Consider the following 21,747-nt stretch of genomic DNA (forward strand, 5'->3'; position numbering starts at 1 on the left):
TTATGTTTTAATCATCTTTATTAAAAACAAAACATGTTGGTTGATAAGCTTCATACAGAACAAGAAAAAAACAGTAAACCATCCAACATGGCACAATAAAAACTTTTACAGAGAACATACCCCAAGAACCCTTCCCCTCATGTACTTCCCTCCCTCCAAGCCCATCTGACTGTTTCGGCCTGCCAAAATAACACAAACAGATGTACAGATCAGTAGGACTCAAAGCATTTCATAACAAGCACTGCCTCCACTGTATGCAAATCTCTCTCATGAATATTCATTGTCAATATCCTGACAAACCTGACTGCCTTGGGTAACTCCAAGACCAGGTTATCCTACCATAAGAGGCAGACACGGTCATATAATTAACATTATAATTTTATGTGTATTTGGGTAATTATATTACAAAGCATGAAGTTGACTTGGTTAACTTTTGCTGTATATCAACCAGTAGTAAATAATAGTAAAAAACAATATTAAGTGCATTTTTATAATATACCCCTGCATTCTTCAAAATAGAAGGAGCAAGTTCCCACAAACTATCTTTCTCAATTGATTTAGGCACAGGAAAAAAAAAGCTTTCAAATGCTCCCTGGTTTCAACCTAATACATGCTAAATGTAGGATATGAATGTCATAAATAAATAAACAAACAGATAGAATATTGATAAGTTGTCAATCGCAATGTTTGTTTTTAAGCTCACAGTAACATATGGCATTAGTTTGTATATCTACTAAGTTAACATAAAAGTGTAGGGCCATTAATCAGGGAGGGAGGTCTGTTCTAGTGTGGTTGTTTGTGAGCGAGCGGTGGGGGGGGGGGCATGTTATGGGTTCATTAGGACTGTTCTTATATGGTATTGGCGACCTGATTGCCAGACATATGTTTGTTTAAGGAAATGTTTCAAGGCATTGGATGAGAGTAATACATTCTGAAGGGGGGGGGGGAGGGATATGGGATTAGTAAGGGTGGGGAGGAAATGTTAAAAGTTCTGATGATGAGATTATTGCTTTGCATTGATCAGGTGCCTTTACTCTCAATTTATTGTAAACTGAGTTTACTGGATTTTTGTTCTGTTGAATCATCAATAAAAATCGTTGAAATATAAAAATAAACAGATAGAAACTCCGAATGTTGAGCACCTGATTCTCATAACTTGATGTCTGTTTTAGTGGCTCATTACCAGGAGAAAAAAAATCTCTGCACGAATATAACATGTGCCAGGGTGCCCCTGTAACCAGTCCCTCCAACTGACCAGTGATTAAAATTTATAACAAATTACTACTCTGCCTATGAAAAGTTATTTGTTGTTATACTTCCTCTGTGTACATCTGTATGCTGCACAAGCTGGCATGTTTGAAAATATAAGTGAGATTAAATAAAAGTGCTACTAACAATAAAGAACAACAAGGTGGATGCAGCAGCTCATAGGTTTGCTTGCTAAGAGTGAACAGGGATGACAGCTGTGCTGGGAGGGGGAAACTTAGATTAACCTAATTGGTTTCAGCATTCTGATGTCACTTAATGTCCTGTCTATTAAACCTCCTTGGTTGTGACTGCTGCGAGTCCTCACACGGACTTCCCTTTTCATTCTCTGCTGGTCCTAGGCTGTGGACAGCAACGGAAGGTCACGACAGAGGGGGCAGGATTTATTTATTTATTTATTGCATTTGTATCCCACATTTTCCCACCTTTTTGCGGGCTCAAAGTGGCTTACAATACATTATGAATGATGGAAATTACATTTTGTTACAATTCGGTTATGGATTACATTGTCCTGATCAAAGTTATACGAGACAAAAGTATCGTTAAGGAATATACAGTGGTGGAAATAAGTATTTGATCCCTTGCTGATTTTGTAAGTTTGCCCACTGACAAAGACATGAGCAGCCCATAATTGAAGGGTAGGTTATTAGTAACAGTGAGAGATAGCACATCACAAATTAAATCCGGAAAATCACATTGTGGAAAGTATATGAATTTATTTGCATTCTGCAGAGGGAAATAAGTATTTAATCCCTCTGGCAAACAAGACCTAATACTTGGTGGCAAAACCCTTGTTGGCAAGCACAGCGGTCAGACGTCTTCTGTAGTTGATGATGAGGTTTGCACACATGTCAGGAGGAATTTTGGTCCACTCCTCTTTGCAGATCATCTCTAAATCATTAAGAGTTCTGGGCTGTCGCTTGGCAACTCGCAGCTTCAGCTCCCTCCATAAGTTTTCAATGGGATTAAGGTCTGGTGACTGGCTAGGCCACTCCATGACCCTAATGTGCTTCTTCCTGAGCCACTCCTTTGTTGCCTTGGCTGTATGTTTTGGGTCATTGTCGTGCTGGAAGACCCAGCCACGACCCATTTTTAAGGCCCTGGCGGAGGGAAGGAGGTTGTCACTCAGAATTGTACGGTACATGGCCCCATCCATTCTCCCATTGATGCGGTGAAGTAGTCCTGTGCCCTTAGCAGAGAAACACTCCCAAAACATAACATTTCCACCTCCATGCTTGACAGTGGGGACGGTGTTCTTTGGGTCATAGGCAGCATTTCTCTTCCTCCAAACACGGCGAGTTGAGTTCATGCCAAAGAGCTCAATTTTTGTCTCATCTGACCACAGCACCTTCTCCCAATCACTCTCGGCATCATCCAGGTGTTCACTGGCAAACTTCAGACGGGCCGTCACATGTGCCTTCCGGAGCAGGGGGACCTTGCGGGCACTGCAGGATTGCAATCCGTTATGTCGTAATGTGTTACCAATGGTTTTCGTGGTGACAGTGGTCCCAGCTGCCTTGAGATCATTGACAAGTTCCCCCCTTGTAGTTGTAGGCTGATTTCTAACCTTCCTCATGATCAAGGATACCCCACGAGGTGAGATTTTGCATGGAGCCCCAGATCTTTGTCGATTGACAGTCATTTTGTACTTCTTCCATTTTCTTACTATGGCACCAACAGTTGTCTCCTTCTCGCCCAGCGTCTTACTGATGGTTTTGTAGCCCATTCCAGCCTTGTGCAGGTGTATGATCTTGTCCCTGACATCCTTAGACAGCTCCTTGCTCTTGGCCATTTTGTAGAGGTTAGAGTCTGACTGATTCACTGAGTCTGTGGACAGGTGTCTTTCATACAGGTGACCATTGCCGACAGCTGTCTGTCATGCAGGTAACGAGTTGATTTGGAGCATCTACCTGGTCTGTAGGGGCCAGATCTCTTACTGGTTGGTGGGGGATCAAATACTTATTTCCCTCTGCAGAATGCAAATAAATTCATATACTTTCCACAATGTGATTTTCCGGATTTAATTTGTGATGTGCTATCTCTCACTGTTACCAATAACCTACCCTTCAATTATGGGCTGCTCATGTCTTTGTCAGTGGGCAAACTTACAAAATCAGCAAGGGATCAAATACTTATTTCCACCACTGTATCAATGGAAAAGAACATTGAAACATTGGAAGGAAAACAACGAGAAACTAGAGGGTCTGAGGACAATATATAACATATAATAACGAAAAACCTATGGTATACATTTTCTGTGATTAAAGGTATGAGTGTGGTGAGATTTCAGGATTGAGAATTCATAAGTGGATGTGTTGATGTATAACAGAGCAGTGAGTGTGGATTTTATATGTTTTGGTTCTTTCCGTAGATTTTATCAAAAAGATGTGTTTTCAGTAATTTGCGGAAGTTGGTTTGTTCGTAGATCGTTTTCAGGTTGCGCGGAAGTGTGTTCCAGAACTGCGAGCTCATGTAGGAAAAGGTTGACGCGTGTAGCACCTTGTATTTCAGGCCCTTGCAGTTAGGGAAGTGGAGGTTGAGGAAGGTTCGTGATGATCTTTTAGCGTTTCTGGGTGGTAAGTCAATTAACTCAGACATGTAGGCTGGGGCTTCGCCGTGAATGATTTTGTGGGGGGCTGCTGGTTGATGCCTATTTTTTTAAAGGGTTCTAGGGATGATACTGAAGCCTAACATCAGTGCTGGGCAACATAGTGGAAAATACTATAACGAATAAAATTATGGACCACATAGAGAAACATTGTTTAATGGGACAGAGCATGGATTCAGCCAAGGGAAGTCTTGCCTTACCAATTTGCTTAATTTCTTTGAAGGCGTGAATAAGCATTTGGATAAAGGTGAGCAGGTTGATGGATTCAGCCAAGGGAAGTCTTGCCTCACCAATTTGTTTCATTTCTTTGAAGGCCTGAATATCTCTCTATATAAAACGCACCTCCAACGTTCGAATGAAGCCTCACTTACCCAACGTTCCAAAAGTGAAGGGGGTGAGATCGCTTTGTGTTTGCCCCGCCCAAGCGTCAAACTTGACGTCGAGGGCGGAGCACTGACAGTGAATGAATGGCATCTCCAAGGGAGATGGCCGAACGGTTGCCACGCGACGAAACGCATCAGAAAACCAACCAACCAAAACCATAAGCATCGGAATAAGGGAGGAGACTGACCGCAAACAAACACATTCAGAGCAGCAGGGAGATAAGGAACACTACTGATGCCCATGCACCTACTAAGGGAGGAGAAATACCAGCACAAACAAACAGAAAATCCAGGTATCTGAAGCCTAAATCACAAATGCAATCCTAACCCCTCCAACGCCAGAACAACCCTCCGAAACACAACCCCCCCCCTCCTCAGAAACCGCACTTGGCGTCACCTGCGATTCCGCCGATGCCAGCTTGACCGCATAGGCACCGAACGTAGCCGCGCGAATGGCCTGTACCTGCTTCCCCGCCACAAACGGAAATCCTTCCCCACCAAACAAATGCAACGTCGGCTCCAAGCTATGCTTCCTGCACTGTGCCCCAGCCTTTGCGCGCTCTTCACAAGTCTCCAAACCCCGACCTTCCGAAACACAACCCCCCCCTTCCACAGAAACCGCACTTGCCGTCACCTCCGATTCCGCCGATGCCAGCTTGACCGCATAGGCAGCGAACGTAGCCGCGCGCGAATGGCCTGTACCTGCTTCCCCGCCACAGACGGAAATCCTTCCCCACCAAGCAAACGCAACGTCGGCTCCACGCTATGCTTCCTGCACTGTGCCCCAGCCTTAGCGCTCTTCGCAAGTCTCCAAACCCCGAAAGTACAGGTCCACGAGTCTTCTCTGGAATCCAATGGCCCACAACAACACCCCAAAAAAAGCACAATGAACCAACCTTTTCCCGATTTGGACTAACCTGAGAGAAGCAGAAATGAACTAAACCACGCCCCCTCCTACTAAAAGGCAAATGCTCCAACGGACTTGCAAAACAGAAAAAAAAAAAAAAGCACCCACACACTTCCTCCAATTTTGGGAGCAACAGACATACACACACAGAGGAACAACATAACTACACATACTAATGCAGCCTCCAACTTTGCCAGCACTAACCACACCTTTCAAAAACACACAGAGGAACAACATAACTAAACCCTACTACCCCACAACACACTACCAATTAAACACTGAGCCCTTCACCCCTCTTACATTCTCACACACAGAAAAAAAAAAACCTGACACACAAACACTCAACACCACTCGCTCAGTTACACACACTGATCTCACTTACACAGAAACACACACTACATCTCTCTCTGTGACACACACATGCATTATATATTCATTTGGGAGCAACAGACATACAAGGAAACCCTCTCCTCCACCTAATACACCTATACCTTCATAGTTCAACAACAATCCCCCCCCCTCCATCCTCACACACACATACAATAATACAAAAAAAAGACACTCCCAAACAAGCACCCAATACAACCCACCCTCACAAACAAACACAAACACACAAAATCACTTATAACACAATCATGCAAAAAAACAAAAATTCACCATCACCACAACCCCCTACCGAGACACACACGCCCATACAGAATTACTGCCTCACACACACACACATACTAATGCAGCCTCCAACTTTGCCAGCACTAACCACACCTTTGAAAAACAAACACAGGAACAACATAACTAAACCCTACTACCCCACAACACACTAGCAATTAAACACTGAGCCCTTCACCCCTCTTACATTCTGACGCACAGAAAAAAACTCTGACACACAAACACTCAACACCACTCGCTCAGTTACACACACTGATCTCACTTACACAGAAACACACACTACATCTCTCTCTGTGACACACACATGCATTATAAATTCACAAATGGCGGTGGGGTTGACTAATACTACAGCTGAAACATTACTGGCACTAAAACATGCCTTTTAACATCTCTCTCACTCACACACACAAACACTCCCTCCCCCCTCCAAAACCCCTTCAACCAAAAACTAAAACAAAGCACACTACGTTAAAAAAAAAAAAAAAAAACTCACTCTCAGACATACTGTGTCACTGACCCACACACACACTCATGCACGGACACAATTCCCCATCACTGCAACTCCCTACCGAGACTATCACACCCATACACAATTACTGACTCACACACACAAACACACAAATGCAGCCTCCAACTTCACAAGCCCTAACCACACCTTTCATTCATATTTTGTATTGCACTTATGACATCAATATTTTCCTTAATTCTCCTATTTTACCTTATTCAATGCAGCAATGCCACCGCAGTAGAAGGGAAAACAACTACCAACACCAAACTTCAACAAGCAAACGCAATAATACAGAAGCACTGTCAGACAGCTGCTACTGGCTCAGCGTCATGCAACAACTCTTCAGAAATTCAACTCCAAAGAGAAAGCTATGGAACCTATGCCGCAAATGTTTGACTAAAATCTACCATTTTACTTTCTTTAATACAGGAATGCAACCACAGAGGAAGGCTACATAACTGAAAGGAGCAACAACCTTCACACATCATGAACTCCACACACTGTCATATTTACTATTCACAAACATTCAAATAATGCCTGTTTCATTTCTTTTCCAACAGGAAAACAAGACAAAAAAAAAAACCAAAAAAAAACAAATTAGCACCGTGGCAACACCCCTCTCTGCACTGACACTGTGAAAGAATATATGCACAGCAACTGCATTCACACAGTATTACCAGGTAAGAACACTCATGGATCAAATACTAATACACACAATATCACCCCCTGTCCCTCTATCACAAACTCCATTTCTAACACCAATAAGCCACAACAATTTATTACAAATTACTCTCTCTTTGTAATAATAATTTCACCTCACCTCAACATTGAAAATAAACACCACAACAAACAAAGAGACTGAAAACACTACTGTAACAAAAACGACAACCCCCCTAACCCCTGACAATAACTACACTCCAGCCAACCTCCCACCTCCTCCCTATAAACAACTAACAACTCTGTTACACACTCCCCCTCACTCTTTAACTCTACCACACACACACTCACTATCTCTACAACACATACTAACTTTTCATAACTATCATAACATTGGTTTAATAACTTTCATGATTTCTATATAACTCTTATTACACAGTACTTTCTAAACATGCAAATTAATTTCTTACAGAAAAGCAGACAGAGAAAACAAACAGCTTCCTATGAACCACACAACAGAGAAGAAACTGCTGTTACACAATACACTACCAGGTATGGAGCTTCATCATGAAACATGTAGGGGACAAAAAAAACCCATGCAAACACAAAATCTTTACACTGTCTGAGACACAATGACACTATTTCTATAATGTACACAGTCTTTCACATATTATCAAACATGCCAAAATCAAAAACAACTAAAATACTTACATATTACCCCTTTTATTTCTTACAGAATACTGGACAAACACATACCAACCAGCATACTGCCAAAACCAGAATTGAACTCAGCCATTCATCTACACATAGCAGACAGCAGCACCAAAAAAATATGGATACCACAAACAAAACAAACAAAGACAGTACCAGTTGTAGTCTAGCAGCAGAACACAACTATCAAAAACCACTACCTGCTGAAGAAGAGGCTGAACGTAAATTACAACAAACAAAAACCAAAGAAACAAACACTGACTGCAAAACAACACATCAACATGAAGAACACTTTGAAAGTAAACACACACGGAAAACAACAACTGAAAAACAACAGCTACAACATCAGGAAATAGATGAAGGAGAATGCAAAAGTGAAACAACTTTTACAGACGAAGAACACGTACAACAACATCAACAACCCACTACAAGCAAAAAGTACAGGAAACACAAGTCTAAAAAAACAATACCTTCTGATGACCTAGCAACACGTAAAAAAAAAAAAACACAAAGCACAAAGAAGATGGCGAGCATCCCTAACAGAACATGACAAAATACGTCAAACCACTACAAAAAAAAATTACAAGAGACAAAAGCAAACAACACTAACTCCAGAACAACTACAACAACAAAAACAACAAAAAACAGAAGCCCAACGAAAAAGACGTGCCTCTATGACCCACGAGAAAAAGACACAACAACGCAAACAAACAACTCAAAAACAAAAGACAACATTACAAAAACTGGAACAAGGTAAAGAACACGCACCACAAGCTCAAAGAAAAAGACATGCCTCAATGACCCAGGAGGAAAAGGCACATGTAAGTCAACAACCAACTGAAAGAAAAAGGTTAAGATTAGAAAAGGAAACACCACTAACTACTAAACAACTGACAGAACGTCAAGAAAAAACAACTGAAACACAAAGAAAAACATGTGCTACTACCACTCAACAAAAATATGTATGTCTAACTCAACAAGCCACAGGAAGCAAAATGACCAGAAAAAGAAAAAGTAAAATAATAACTGACAAGGACCACAGTATGCGTAAACAAAAAAGAACACAAGCACAACGAAAAAGGCGTGCAGCAACAACAACAAAAAAAAAAACCACACAAACAACCACCACCAAAAAAACATTACAATATGACAAACAACCAACAAACACAACAAATACTACAACTTCAAACACAGCCATTGCAATTACACACTCTATAAATGAGAACACCACTCAGTATTACAATTGTGGACCAATGAATGCTATATGTGTATTTTGCAAAGCTAAACATTTTACAAAAGAAACACCTACTGACAACTTATTTACAAAATGCTGCAGTAAAGGAAAAGTACATCTTCCACCTATTAGATCAAATGAATTTATACACCAGCTTATGTCCGGAGAACATCAGTATTCAAAAAATTTCTTTGAAAACATTCGCTCCATTAATAGTTCATTAGCCTTTGCATCTATGGGAGCTAACATTTCACTTCCACCTGGATATGGCCCTTACTGCTTTAGAATCAATGGCACTATTTACCATAGAACAGCATCACTCCATCCGGACGAAAACAAACAAAGACAGTTTGCTCAACTATATATTCTAGATCCAGATGAAGCAGCTGTTCAAAGACTACAAATCTTACCAAATGCACACATCCATGAGACATTAATGACACAATTAAGCAACTTTATGGCATCTGAAAATCCATTTGCAGATGCCTGTAAAATGCTGTATGAAGTAGAGAATGAAAGTATAGCTGAAGCACAACGACTAACAATAGAACCACCTATAATTTCTATGGCTATTGTTCAAGATCGGAAACATGATCCCAGGAGATACAATGCACCCAGACCCAATGAGGTTGCTTTCATTTTTCAAAACAGTGAAGGCAAACCTCCTTTACAAAGAGATCTCATAATACACTGTCGAAACACAGAAAATAACAAAAACAAAACAGAAATAATAAGTGTGTTGGATCCAAACCTCGAACCTATGGTATATCCATTACTCTTCCCACATGGAGATCAGAGTTGGGGGATAAATATTCCTTTGTCAGAGCAACCTGAATGTCTCAGGAACATGTGCAAAAAACTAACAAACAAAAGAAATAGAGTTACACAAATGCAGTACTATGGATACCGTTTTGCTATAAGAGATGATTTCAATCCTTTCCTTTCAGCTGGAAAACTAACCCAACAATACTTTGTAGATGCCTATATTAAAACTGAGGCAAACAGACTCAATTATATTAGACAAAATCAAAAACTTTTACGAGTAGAAAAATACAAAGGATTAATGGACCACCTTGCAAGTGAAAGTACAGCCCCACAATTTACACCTGGACAGCCATTCATTTTACCATCAACATTTTCAGGCAGCCCAAGAAATATGCACCAAAATTATAAAGATGCAATGGCCATAGTTCGGAAATATGGAAAACCAGATCTATTTATCACTATGACCTGCAACCCTAGATGGGAAGAGATAACTGAAAACCTACAAAAAGGACAAACACCAGAATTTCGACCAGACTTATTGGCAAGGGTGTTTCATTTAAAACTAAAACAATTATTACATGATATATGCAAAGAACACATACTTGGTATCCCTCTTGCCAAAATACATGTCATAGAATTTCAAAAACGTGGTTTACCTCATGCACATATTCTACTTATCTTAAAAGAAGAGCACAAGCCTAAAAATACAGAGTTAATTGATAAAATTGTATGTGCAGAAATACCTGACAAAGAAAAATTCCCACGTCTCCATGCTATTGTTGCAAAACATATGATACATGGCCCTTGCAATGACACCACCTCACATTTACCATGCATGGTTTCTGGGAAATGTTCTAAAAAATTCCCAAAACCATTTCAAAATGAAACTATTCAGAACTGTGATGGATACCCAAAATACCATCGACGGGATAATGGAGTTGGAACACTTTTACATGGAAAAATCATTAATAACACTTGGGTAGTACCTTATAACCCTTTCTTACTACTGAAATACAATTCACATATTAATGTAGAAGTCTGTGCATCTATTAAAAGTGTCAAATACCTTTTTAAATATGTGTACAAAGGACATGATTGTGCTAATGTTGTCATCACTGAGCACAAAACTCAACAACATGATGAAATTAAAACCTTCACAGACTCAAGATATGTTACTGCACCAGAAGCTGCATGGCGACTTAACGCATTTGAAATGCATCAACAATCCCACACTATCCAGAGATTAGAAGTCCATTTGCCAGATGAACAGAGCATTGTTTTTCATCCAAAAAACATTGACATTGCAGTAGAAACAGCTAAAACAAGGGACACAACTTTAACAGCATGGTTTAAACTTAATAAGTACATAAGTACATAAGTAGATAAGTAGTGCCATACTGGGAAAGACCAAAGGTCCATCTAGCCCAGCATCCTGTCACCGACAGTGGCCAATCCAGGTCAAGGGCACCTGGCACGCTCCCCAAACGTAAAAACATTCCAGACAAGTTATACCTAAAAATGCGGAATTTTTCCAAGTCCATTTAATAGCGGTCTATGGACTTGTCCTTTAGGAATCTATCTAACCCCTTTTTAAACTCCGTCAAGCTAACCGCCCGTACCATGTTCTCCGGCAACGAATTCCAGAGTCTAATTACACGTTGGGTGAAGAAAAATTTTCTCCGATTCGTTTTAAATTTACCACACTGTAGCTTCAACTCATGCCCTCTAGTCCTAGTATTTTTGGATAGCGTGAACAGTCGCTTCACATCCACCCGATCCATTCCACTCATTATTTTATAAACTTCTATCATATCTCCCCTCAGCCGTCTCTTCTCCAAGCTGAAAAGCCCTAGCCTTCTCAGCCTCTCTTCATAGGAAAGTCGTCCCATCCCCACTATCATTTTCGTCGCCCTTCGCTGTACCTTTTCCAATTCTACTATATCTTTTTTGAGATACGGAGACCAGTACTGAACACAATACTCCAGGTGCGGTCGCACCATGGAGCGATACAACGGCATTATAACATCCGCACACCTGGACTCCATACCCTTCCTAATAACACCCAACATTCTATTCGCTTTCCTAGCCGCAGCAGCACACTGAGCAGAAGGTTTCAGCGTATCATCGACGACGACACCCAGATCCCTTTCTTGATCCGTAACTCCTAACGCGGAACCTTGCAAGACGTAGCTATAATTCGGGTTCCTCTTACCCACATGCATCACTTTGCACTTGTCAACATTGAACTTCATCTGCCACTTGCACGCCCATTCTCCCAGTCTCGCAAGGTCCTCCTGTAATCGTTCACATTCCTCCTGCGACTTGACGACCCTGAATAATTTTGTGTCATCGGCGAATTTAATTACCTCACTAGTTATTCCCATCTCTAGGTCATTTATAAATACACTAGTAAAAAAGGCCCGTTTCTGACACAAATGAAACGGGCGCTAGCAAGGTTTTCCTCGGAGTGTGTATGTTTGGGAGAGTGTATGTGAGAGTGACTGTTTGAGAGTCGGAGTGAAAGTGTGATTGTGTGAGAGAGAGCGTGAGTCTGGGTGTGAGTGTGTTTGTGAGAGAGTGTGTGTGTGAGAATGAGAGTGTGTGCAAGTGTGTATGAGACACAGTGTGAGTGAGAGTGTGTGTGTGTGGGCGAGAGAGAGAGTGTGTGTGAGACACAGATTCTCTGTTTGAGTGAGTGTATGAGACCAAGCGAGTGTGTGAGTGACTGTGTGGCACATAGAGAGTGAATGTGATACAGTGTGAGACAGAGTGTGTGAGAGTGAGAAAGACATTGTATATGAGAGAGAGAGTGTGAGCCGTGCCCTCCCAATCCATGGCCATCTGTCCCCTGCCCCCTCCATTCATCCTTTTCCAGCAATTCCCCTCTGTCCGTGAGCCCTGCCCTCCCAATCCATGGCCATCCATGTTTGTCTGTCACCTGCCCCCTCCATTCATCCCTATCCAGCATTTCCCCTCTCTGCTTGAGGCCTGCCCTGCAATCCATATCCATCCATGCCCATCTGTCCCCTCCATTCATCCCTATGCAGCAATTCCCCTCTCCCTGAGTCCTGCCCTTCCAATCCATGCCCATCCATGCTCCTCTGTCACCTGGCCCCTCCATTTTTCCCTATCCAGCATTTCCCCTCTCTGCCTGAGGCCTGCCCTGCAATCCATATCCATCCATGCCCATCTGTCCCCTCCATTCATCCCTATGCAGCAATTCCCCTCTCCCTGAGTCCTGCCCTTCCAATCCATGCCCATCCATGCTCCTCTGTCAACTGGCCCCTCCATTTTTCCCTATCCAGCGTTTCCCCTCTCTGCCTGAGGCCTGCTCTGTAATCCATATCCATCCATGCCCATCTGTCCCCTCCATTCATCCCTATCCAGCAATTCCCCTCTCCCTGAGTCCTGCCCTTCCAATCCATGCCCATCCATGCTCATCTGTCACCTGGCCCCTCCATTTTTCCCTATCCAGCATTTCCCCTCTCTGCCTGAGGCCTGCTCTGTAATCCATGCTCCTCTGTCCCCTGCCGCCTCCATTCATCCTTTTCCAGCAAGTCCCCTCTCGCCCTTCCATGGCCCCCCCCCCCCTCGCATCCATGCTACGCTCTCTCCCATGTCCCAGCCTGGCCCGCCCTCTTCTTCCCCCCCCCCTTCGCATCCATGCTCCCCCCTCGCATCCATGCCCCCACACCCCTTCGCATCCATGCATCCCTTTTTTTTTTTTTTTAATTCTTTTTAACTTTACCTCCGTGGCGGTTCGTGCAGCGAAGCGTCAGGGAAGGAGGCGGCGCTCCCGACGTCTCCCTTCGCTGTGTTCCGCCTTGTTTTGAAGGTGGAACACAGCGAAGGGAAGGCTAGACGTCGGGAGCGCCGCCTCCTTCCCTGACGTTTCGCTTACAGATTTGTTTGTTTTGTCGCGAGGGCGGGGCAGAGACGGCTGGCTGGCTTGAAGGCTTCACACCACGAATCCCCGAACCCTTCAGCCTCAGCCTGGGAGTGACGTCAGATGGCTTCAAGGCTTCAAGGCTTCAGACTTCCGGCTTCAAGCTTTCGGCTTCACAGAACGTTGTCTTCAGAACGTTCACGGTGCGTTTTATTATATTAGATTAAAAAGCAACGGACCCAGCACAGACCCCTGCGGGACCCCACTAACTACCCTCCTCCACTGAGAATACTGGCCACGCAATCCTACTCTCTGCTTCCTATCTTTCAACCAGTTCTTAATCCATAATAATACCCTACCTCCGATTCCATGACTCTGCAATTTCTTCAGGAGTCTTTCGTGCGGCACTTTGTCAAACGCCTTCTGAAAATCCAGATATACAATATCAACCGGCTCCCCATTGTCCACATGTTTGCTTACCCCCTCAAAAAAATGCTGAACATCCACATGCAAATAACATTTTGTACAATGATATTCCTATGTACTATACCTTTAACAAAACACAACGAAAGTGGAAACAGAGAAAAACTGAAAATAATAAAACAATTGGCAGGATGTATGCAGTACATTTGGCAGCTGATCCTGAACGTTATTCCTTAAGACTCATTCTACTACACAAACCTGGTGCTAAGTGTTTTCAAGACTTAAAAACAGTTCAACATACTGTTTACAATACATTCCAAGATGCAGCCAAGAAAATGGGACTCATTCATGATGAAGCTGTGTGGGAAAACACATTAGACGATGCAGTCACATGCAGCATGCCACAACAAATACGGGAACTTTTTGCATACATTTGTGTTTTTGCTGCACCATGTAATGCTTTACAAATTTATCAAAAATATAACACTTTCATGCTTGAAGATTTTACACATATGCATGGTTGCACACAAGAATGCACAGTTTGTGAACAGTTATGCCTTCTCAAAATTCAAACTATTCTCCACACACATGGCAAAAACCTAGAACAATTTGGATTACCACCAACAATACACAAAGTGGAAGATCCAAGCCTTGCATTCAAAGCTGCTGATGAAAAGCACATGGCACAAATAATGCAACAAAACCTAAACCATGAGCAACGAGAAGTTCTCAATACTATACTTTCTGCATGCAAAGAAAAAGAACAACAAAAACACTGCTTTTTCTTAGATGGCCCAGCTGGAACTGGGAAAACTTATACATATAAAACTATCCTCTCCACCATCAGAGGAGATGGTGACATTGCACTTCCTGTTGCATCAACAGGAATTGCAGCAAACCTATTTCCAGGAGGACGCACCTATCATTCACAATTCAAATTACCTGTTCCTCTACTTGAAAACTCAACATCAACTATAAGATTAAACTCCAATAATGCTACAATCCTTAGAGATGCTCGCATACTAATTTGGGATGAATCTACTATGGCTCCCACTATGGCACTTACTGCTGTAGATACACTACTTAAAGACATCATGAAGAATGACAAACCTTTTGGTGGAAAAGTTCTTCTACTTGCTGGAGATTTCCGACAAACTCTACCAGTAGTACCACATGGGGATCAAACACAAATCATTGAAGCAAGCATTAAATTTAATAAACTGTGGAAACAATTTCACATACTTAAATTACAACATAATGTCCGCTGCACAGATCCAGAATACAACAAGTGGCTTCTTGATTTAGCTAATGGCAAACTCCCATGTCTACATGGTTTCCAAGATGTGATTGAGACACCAGAGAAGCACATTTGTTATACAGATATAGTTACCGCTGTTTTCGGAGACAAAATTACTGCCGACACAGTTGCAAACTTTGCACAAAAGACTATTCTTTGCCCAAAAAATACAGATGCTGACAAAATCAATGACAACGTTCTAAATATTTTAGAAGGAAACACTATAATTTACTTAAGTACGGATTCCATAAATGACTCAACAGAAGAAGAAAAACACTTATATCCTGTGGAGTTTCTTCATCAACAAACTCCTACTGGGATGCCACCACATAACCTACATTTGAAAATTGGCGCAATAATTATACTACTCAGAAATTTAAACACAAAAAAAGGATTGTGTAATGGAACTCGCTTAATAGTCAAAGACTTGAAAAAAAATCTTCTCATTACTCAAGTACTCACTGGATCAAGTGCTGGCAGTACTGTATTCATACCACGTATTGATCTAGCACCATCAAACACAGACCTACCATTTATACTATCTAGAAGACAATTCCCTGTCAAATTGGCCTTTGCAATGACCATTAACAAATCCCAAGGATAAAAATTTGACAAAGTGGGCATTTTCCTCCCAGAACCAGTATTTACACATGGACAACTGTATGTTGCCTTTTCAAGAGTAAAAAACTCTTCAGATGCAATTGTAAAAGTGATTGATGGACCTCAACAAGGACAACTTTTACCTCATTGTAATAAAATTTATACAAAAAATATTGTTTATAAACAAATGTTAGAAATTTAAGAAACAATTATACTACAAATACAACTTTGTAAAAAAAAAAACATGCTGTTTGTCTTTTTCAACATCCTATATATCCCTTAACAAAAAACAGAAAAAACAACAAAATGTCTCGCATCTCACTTCTCAAAATTATACTACACATACTACAACAATAAACTATTTTTACATATGGAAAAACAATACAGATAATACAATTCCAGACATTAATGGGAGAAACTCATAACCTTGCTAGCGCCCGTTTCATTTCTAACAGAAACGGGCCTTTTTTACTAGTGTCTAAATAAAGGTGAACAGGTTGATGTGTTGTATCTAAATTTTCAGAAAGTTTTTGACAAAGTTCCTCATGAAAGACTCCTGAGAAAATTAAAGAGTAATGGGATAGGAAACAATTAGGAACTGGTTATTGGCTAGAAAACAAAGGGTAGGGTTAAATGGCCATTTTTCCTCAATAGAGGAGGGTGAATAGTGGAGGGCCGCAGGGATTTGTACTGGGACCGGTGCTATTTTAGTTTTCTTAGCGTCCCATAGATCAATCCAGAGACTGGTGGGTTATGTCCTTCTGCCAGCAGGTGGAGATAGAGAGAACTTCTGAAGCTCTATGGCCCAGATGATCAAAAGCACTGCGCTGTTCCAAACAGCGCCCTAAAAATAGCGCCGGGACAGCGCAGGGCTTTTCTGCATCGATGATCAAAGATAATGCATGCAAATCTAAGCAGCGCTATTATCTTTGATTATCATGTTGAAGTGCGGGAGAATTGCGCCCGAGCATGCGCTCAGCACAATCCTCCCGTACTTGTTTGACAGGTCTGGGCTGTCAAAAGCCCAAACCTGTCAAACAGCCTGGCCCGAGGCCTGAACAACGAGGCCCCCCCCCCAAACCCCCAGAAAACGTCGTGGCTGCTGCCGCCAGCCAAACCCTCTCCCACCCTCCTACCCAGCCCCCGAAACCCACAGTAATTGTTGCTCCATCGACGGGGGGGGGGGGGGGCTGGAAGTCCGGTGGACCTCCAGCCCACCCCAAATCCTCCCCCCAGCATTGTCTTTAAATTCCCTGGTGGTCCGTGGTGTCGTGACACCCCCCTGGCCCAGTCCCGGCCCCCTACCTTGTGTTGGAGGAGGGAGCGATTCCCTTACATGGTCTGTAGCCCCGCCCAGTGCATCCCAGGATGCAGTGGGCGGTGCTGGGCGCCACCATTTTGGGCGTCGACTGACTGGAAGAGGAGGGAGGCAGGCAGGCTGCGTCCCTCCTCCAACAGAAAGGTAGGGGGGCCGGGAGGGGGCCGGGACAGGGCCAGGGGGGGTGTCACGACACCACGGACCACCAGGGAATTTAAAGACAACGCTGGGGGGAGGATTTGGTGTGGGCTGGAGGTCCACCGGACCTCCAGCCCCCACCCCCACCCCCCTGTCGATGGAAGAACGATTTCTGGGGGTTTCGGGGGCTGGAGACCCACCGGACCTCCAGCCCCCCCCCCTTGATGGATCGACGATTTCTGGGGGTTTCGGGGGCTGGAGACCCACCGGACCTCCAGCCCCCCGTTCGAGTTTGCCTTAGGGGGAAGGGGGGCCTGCTAGCATGCAGCTGCATGCTGGACAGGGCTCACCATTCCTCCCCAATGATCCGCAAAATCTAACGCCAGCTCAGAGCTGGCATTGATTTTGCTGCGGCCAGTGACCCAATTTTTGGCGCGCTGGTCGCTGATCATTGGGGATGAATGCGTTAAGCGCCAATTAGCATGCATTTGCAAGCTAATTGCGCTAGAAGCCCTGTTTAGCATGCATTTGCATGCTACTTGCGCTGAGAGCCCTCGAGTGCGCTGTTTCAGGCGCTTGAGGGCTCTGATCATGGGTCGGCTGCAAACTCTGGCGCTAGTATGGCATTAACAGCCTCTAGCGCCAGAGTTTGCTTTTGATCATGAGGGCCTATATGTGGTCATGTGTAGCCAGCCAAACCTCAGTATTCTATCTAGCAGGTGGATGGTCATAACTCTGCAGCTCTGGATTTTGGGACTCCTCACCCGTTCCCTCGGGATGAGTTGAGGTACCCATGGGGTTGAGGGCTCGCTAAGGTTGAGCAGAGATACCTGGTGCTGCCAGGTCCCTCCCTTTCTCCCCCCTCCCGCTGATTCCTTCCTGTCAGAATTAGGAGCACTTGAGTTGTAATCTCCTGTTTTCTGTGATTAAAAAAAAAAAAAGATCACACTGTTGGTGTGTTCAGTGCAGGCTCTCACAGTACCGGGATTTTGCTTCAGTTGGACTGGAGAGTGGTTTGTAGTGGGTGGGGAGGTCATATGGCAGCCCCTTCCGAATCTGTCAAACGCTGCTCCCAGTGTGGGAACCAGAGAGCAGCGTCTGGAGCCTGCGATTCCTGCCCTTGTGCTTCTCCGGGGCAGGGAGGCTCATCTACGGGACGGGAGAGATCGGAACATGGGGGGAAGAGCAGCGGGTCAGGCAGTCCCATTGCTGGGCTCCTCTGGGCGGTCTGCCCGGCCAGCAGCTGATGATTTTGGCACCGTCGCACCTTTGAAAGGGCGGGCGGCAGCAAGTCCCATGCCCGAGGCGCAAAAGCAGCAAACAGCTTATTCACAGTCAGCTGGGTTTGCGGCGGTAGTGCAGGCAGGCTCCGGGGGAGCAGAGAAAGAAGTTGAGGCGGTACACTGGTTTTCCCGCGCTGAGTCCCCTCGCGCCGTTTTGGCGGGCACCATTTTGGATTTGGAGGGAGAGCAGAATTCGGAGCTTTCCAGTGGCTCAGCTCGGCAACCAGTGCCCATGTCTGCGGATGATCTGCAGGTCAGGGGGACTGAGCAGTCGGGTATGCCCTTTTCCCCCGAATTTGTGCTGTTGATGCACAGAGCTTTTCTGCTGAAATGGTCCGGGGGGTCCTTGTCATTGATGACTCCTTGGGGGCCCCCCACGAGGATTTGTCAGTTTCCTCTCCTTCTCTGGCTACGAGAACTCGTGTGGATAGCCAGGTACAGAGGTAGATGACGGTCAGTTGTCAGTAGTTTCCCAACTGACCTGGTCTAATTTGCTGGAGAAAGAGAGGGAGTTTCCATCTGAGGGGTGCGATGACCCCACGGTGGCCTGGTTGTTTCGTCAAGAGGAGTTGGCGAATCTGATTGTGGGAGCCATTGAGATATTGAATATCTCGGCTCCGGACAGCGGGCTATCCTCCTCGGCAGTTCCCTCTATTATGTCGGGGACTAAGCGACCGGCCCGTACCTTTCACATTCATGATGCTCTGAAGGTACTCATTGTAGCGCAATGGGACACACCGGAGGCTGGGCTGCGTGTGGCAAGGGCCATGACACGTTTATATCCTCTTCCGGACGGTGAGAGAGAAGATTTGCGTTTGCCCACGGTGGATTGTTTGATCACTGCAGTCACTAAGAGGACTACGTTGCCAATGGAAGGCGGGACTGCACTTAAGGATCCGCAGGATAGGAAGTTAGTCTTCTTTAAAAGCATCCTTCGAAGTGGCAGCGTTGTGCATGCAGGCGTCGGTCTGCGGGTCCTATGCAGCCAGAGCATGTCTTTCTTGGGTGCAGAAGGCGGCCTTCCCGGAAGATCTGGTGGCAAACTTGCCTTCTCTTGAGGCTGATCTCGCATATTTGGTGGATTTGTTATATGATTTGCTTCGGGCTTCGGCCAAGGAGGTGGCCCTCTCTGTGGTGGCCCGCAGTTGGTTGTGGCTTTGTCACTGGTCAGCTGATATGGCTTCTAAGTCTCATCTTGCTCGTCTACCCTTTTCGGGGCAAACTTCTGTTTGGTGAGGATTTGGACAAGATTGTGAAAGATCTGGGAGATTCTAAGGGCTGTCAGTTGCTGGAGGATAAGCCTAGACGGCTTCTCAAGCAGGTCCCTCTTGGGCCCGGTTTCGTGAGGCGAGGCATTGCCCAGGCAGGTCGGTGGGCTTCTCTAAGCCCCGTTTTTCTCAGAAGCAGCAGCCATTTCGGGGGGAGCACCGCTCAGGCGGCGCAACTTCCAGACCCGCCACGGGGTCTCATGCCCAATGATGGGGCCTTGGTCCAGCTTCCAGGGTCAATAGGGGGACGGCTGTCCCTTTTTCTGGGAGAATGGGTCAGGGTGACTTCAGACGATTGGGTTTTAGAGGTAATACGGGACGGTTACAAACTGGAATTCGTTCAAAATCTGTCAGCTTTTTTTCTAGAATCCCCTTGCAAATCTCCGCAAAAGAGAGCGGCAATCACGGACATGTTGGAAAATTTAATTAGCTTGGGAGCTGTGGTTCCCGTTCCAGTGGCACAGAGTGGTCTGGGCCGTTATTCCATCTATTTTGTGGTCCCAAAGAAGGAAGGATCTTTTTGTCCGGTCTTCGACCTCAAGGGGTTAAACAAAGCTCTGCGAGTGCATCACTTTCACATGGAAACTCTTCGGGCCGTTATAGCTGCAGTGCAGCCAGGAGAGTTTCTTACTTCCCTCGATCTCAAGGAGGCTTACTTGCACATTCCCATTTGGCCGCCTCATCATCGGTTTCTTCGGTTTGCGGTTCTGGGTCAACACTTTCAGTTCCAGGCGCTTCCCTTCAGTCTAGCTAAGGCTCCTCGGACGTTTTCCAAGATTATGGTAGAAGTCGCAGCCTTTCTGCGACAGCAGGGGGTGCAAGTGCATCCTTATCTCGACGACTGATTAATACGGGCGTCGTCTTTTCAGGACAGCATTCAGGCGACAGACAAGGTAGTCAGTCTACTGCAGTCGTTGGGGTGGATAGTCAACCTGGAAAAGAGTCATTTGGCTCCATCTCAATCCTTGGAATACCTTGGGGTGCTATTCGACACCCGTGTGGGCAGAGTCTTCTTGCCAGATAACCGGAGGTTGAAGCTGCAGGTTCAGGTGCAGTCTTCTGCGCAGTCCAGCTCCCAGAGCTTGGGATTATGTTCAGGTTTTGGGATCAATGGCAGCCACGCTAGAGGTGGTCCCGTGGGCCAGGAGTCACATGAGGCCTCTTCAGCGATCCCTGTTGAGCCGCTGGTCTCTGGTGTCGGAGGAGTACTCGGTTTCGTTATCATGGGAGCCGATGGTCCGGATGGAAATGCTTTGGTGGCTCCGGGCTGACATGTTATGCATAGGAATACCCCTAGCGGTGCCGGACTGGATAGTGGTGACTACAGATGCCAGTCTTTCTGGATGGGGAGCCCATTGTCAGGGACTCACGGCACAGGGTGCTTGGTCTCGGATGGAGGCTTCTTGGTCCATCAATCGGTTGGAGCTGAGAGCAGTGCAGCTAGCATTACAGGCATTTCGTGTGGATCTGGAGGTGAGGCCAGTTCGTGTTCTCTCCGACAACGCGACAGCGGTGGCCTATGTCAATCGTCAGGGAGGAGCCAGGAGTGTTCATCTGGCCAAGGAGGCGACGTGTATATGCCAATGGGCGGAATAGCACTTGGCTCAACTCTCGGCAGCACACATAGTGGGGACACTGAACACCGAAGCGGATTTTCTGAGTTGCCATGTATTGGATCCGGGGGAGTGGGAGCTCTCCGCGCAGGCATTTTCGTTGATCACGAGCTGGTGGGAAGTTCTGGCTATGGACCTGATGGCATGGGTGGACAATGCCAAAGTGACGCAATTTTTCAGTCACGGCAGGGATCCCCAGTCTCGGGGGATCGGTGC

The 21,747-nt window shown here is 44.9% G+C and overlaps 1 protein-coding gene and 1 long non-coding RNA gene across 2 annotated transcripts; both read left to right on the plus strand.

Moving 5' to 3' along the window:
* Window positions 1-6,931: 6,931 nt before the first annotated feature.
* LOC115470486 lies at window positions 6,932-8,276 on the plus strand. The gene is made up of 3 exons (XR_003942204.1): window positions 6,932-7,018; window positions 7,468-7,547; window positions 7,732-8,276. It is a non-coding gene; the product is annotated as an uncharacterized LOC115470486 (long non-coding RNA).
* Window positions 8,277-9,175: 899 nt separating this feature from the next.
* Window positions 9,176-16,127, plus strand: LOC115471313. Its single transcript, XM_030205015.1, has 2 exons — window positions 9,176-11,063; window positions 14,084-16,127. The coding sequence occupies exons 1-2, from the start codon at window positions 9,176-9,178 to the stop codon at window positions 15,913-15,915; spliced, it is 3,720 nt and encodes a 1,239-aa protein (XP_030060875.1). The 3' UTR covers window positions 15,916-16,127.
* The last annotated feature ends 5,620 nt before the right edge of the window (window positions 16,128-21,747 follow it).

This window comes from Microcaecilia unicolor, chromosome 5, assembly GCF_901765095.1.
Source record: "Microcaecilia unicolor chromosome 5, aMicUni1.1, whole genome shotgun sequence".
Taxonomy (NCBI): domain Eukaryota; kingdom Metazoa; phylum Chordata; class Amphibia; order Gymnophiona; family Siphonopidae; genus Microcaecilia; species Microcaecilia unicolor.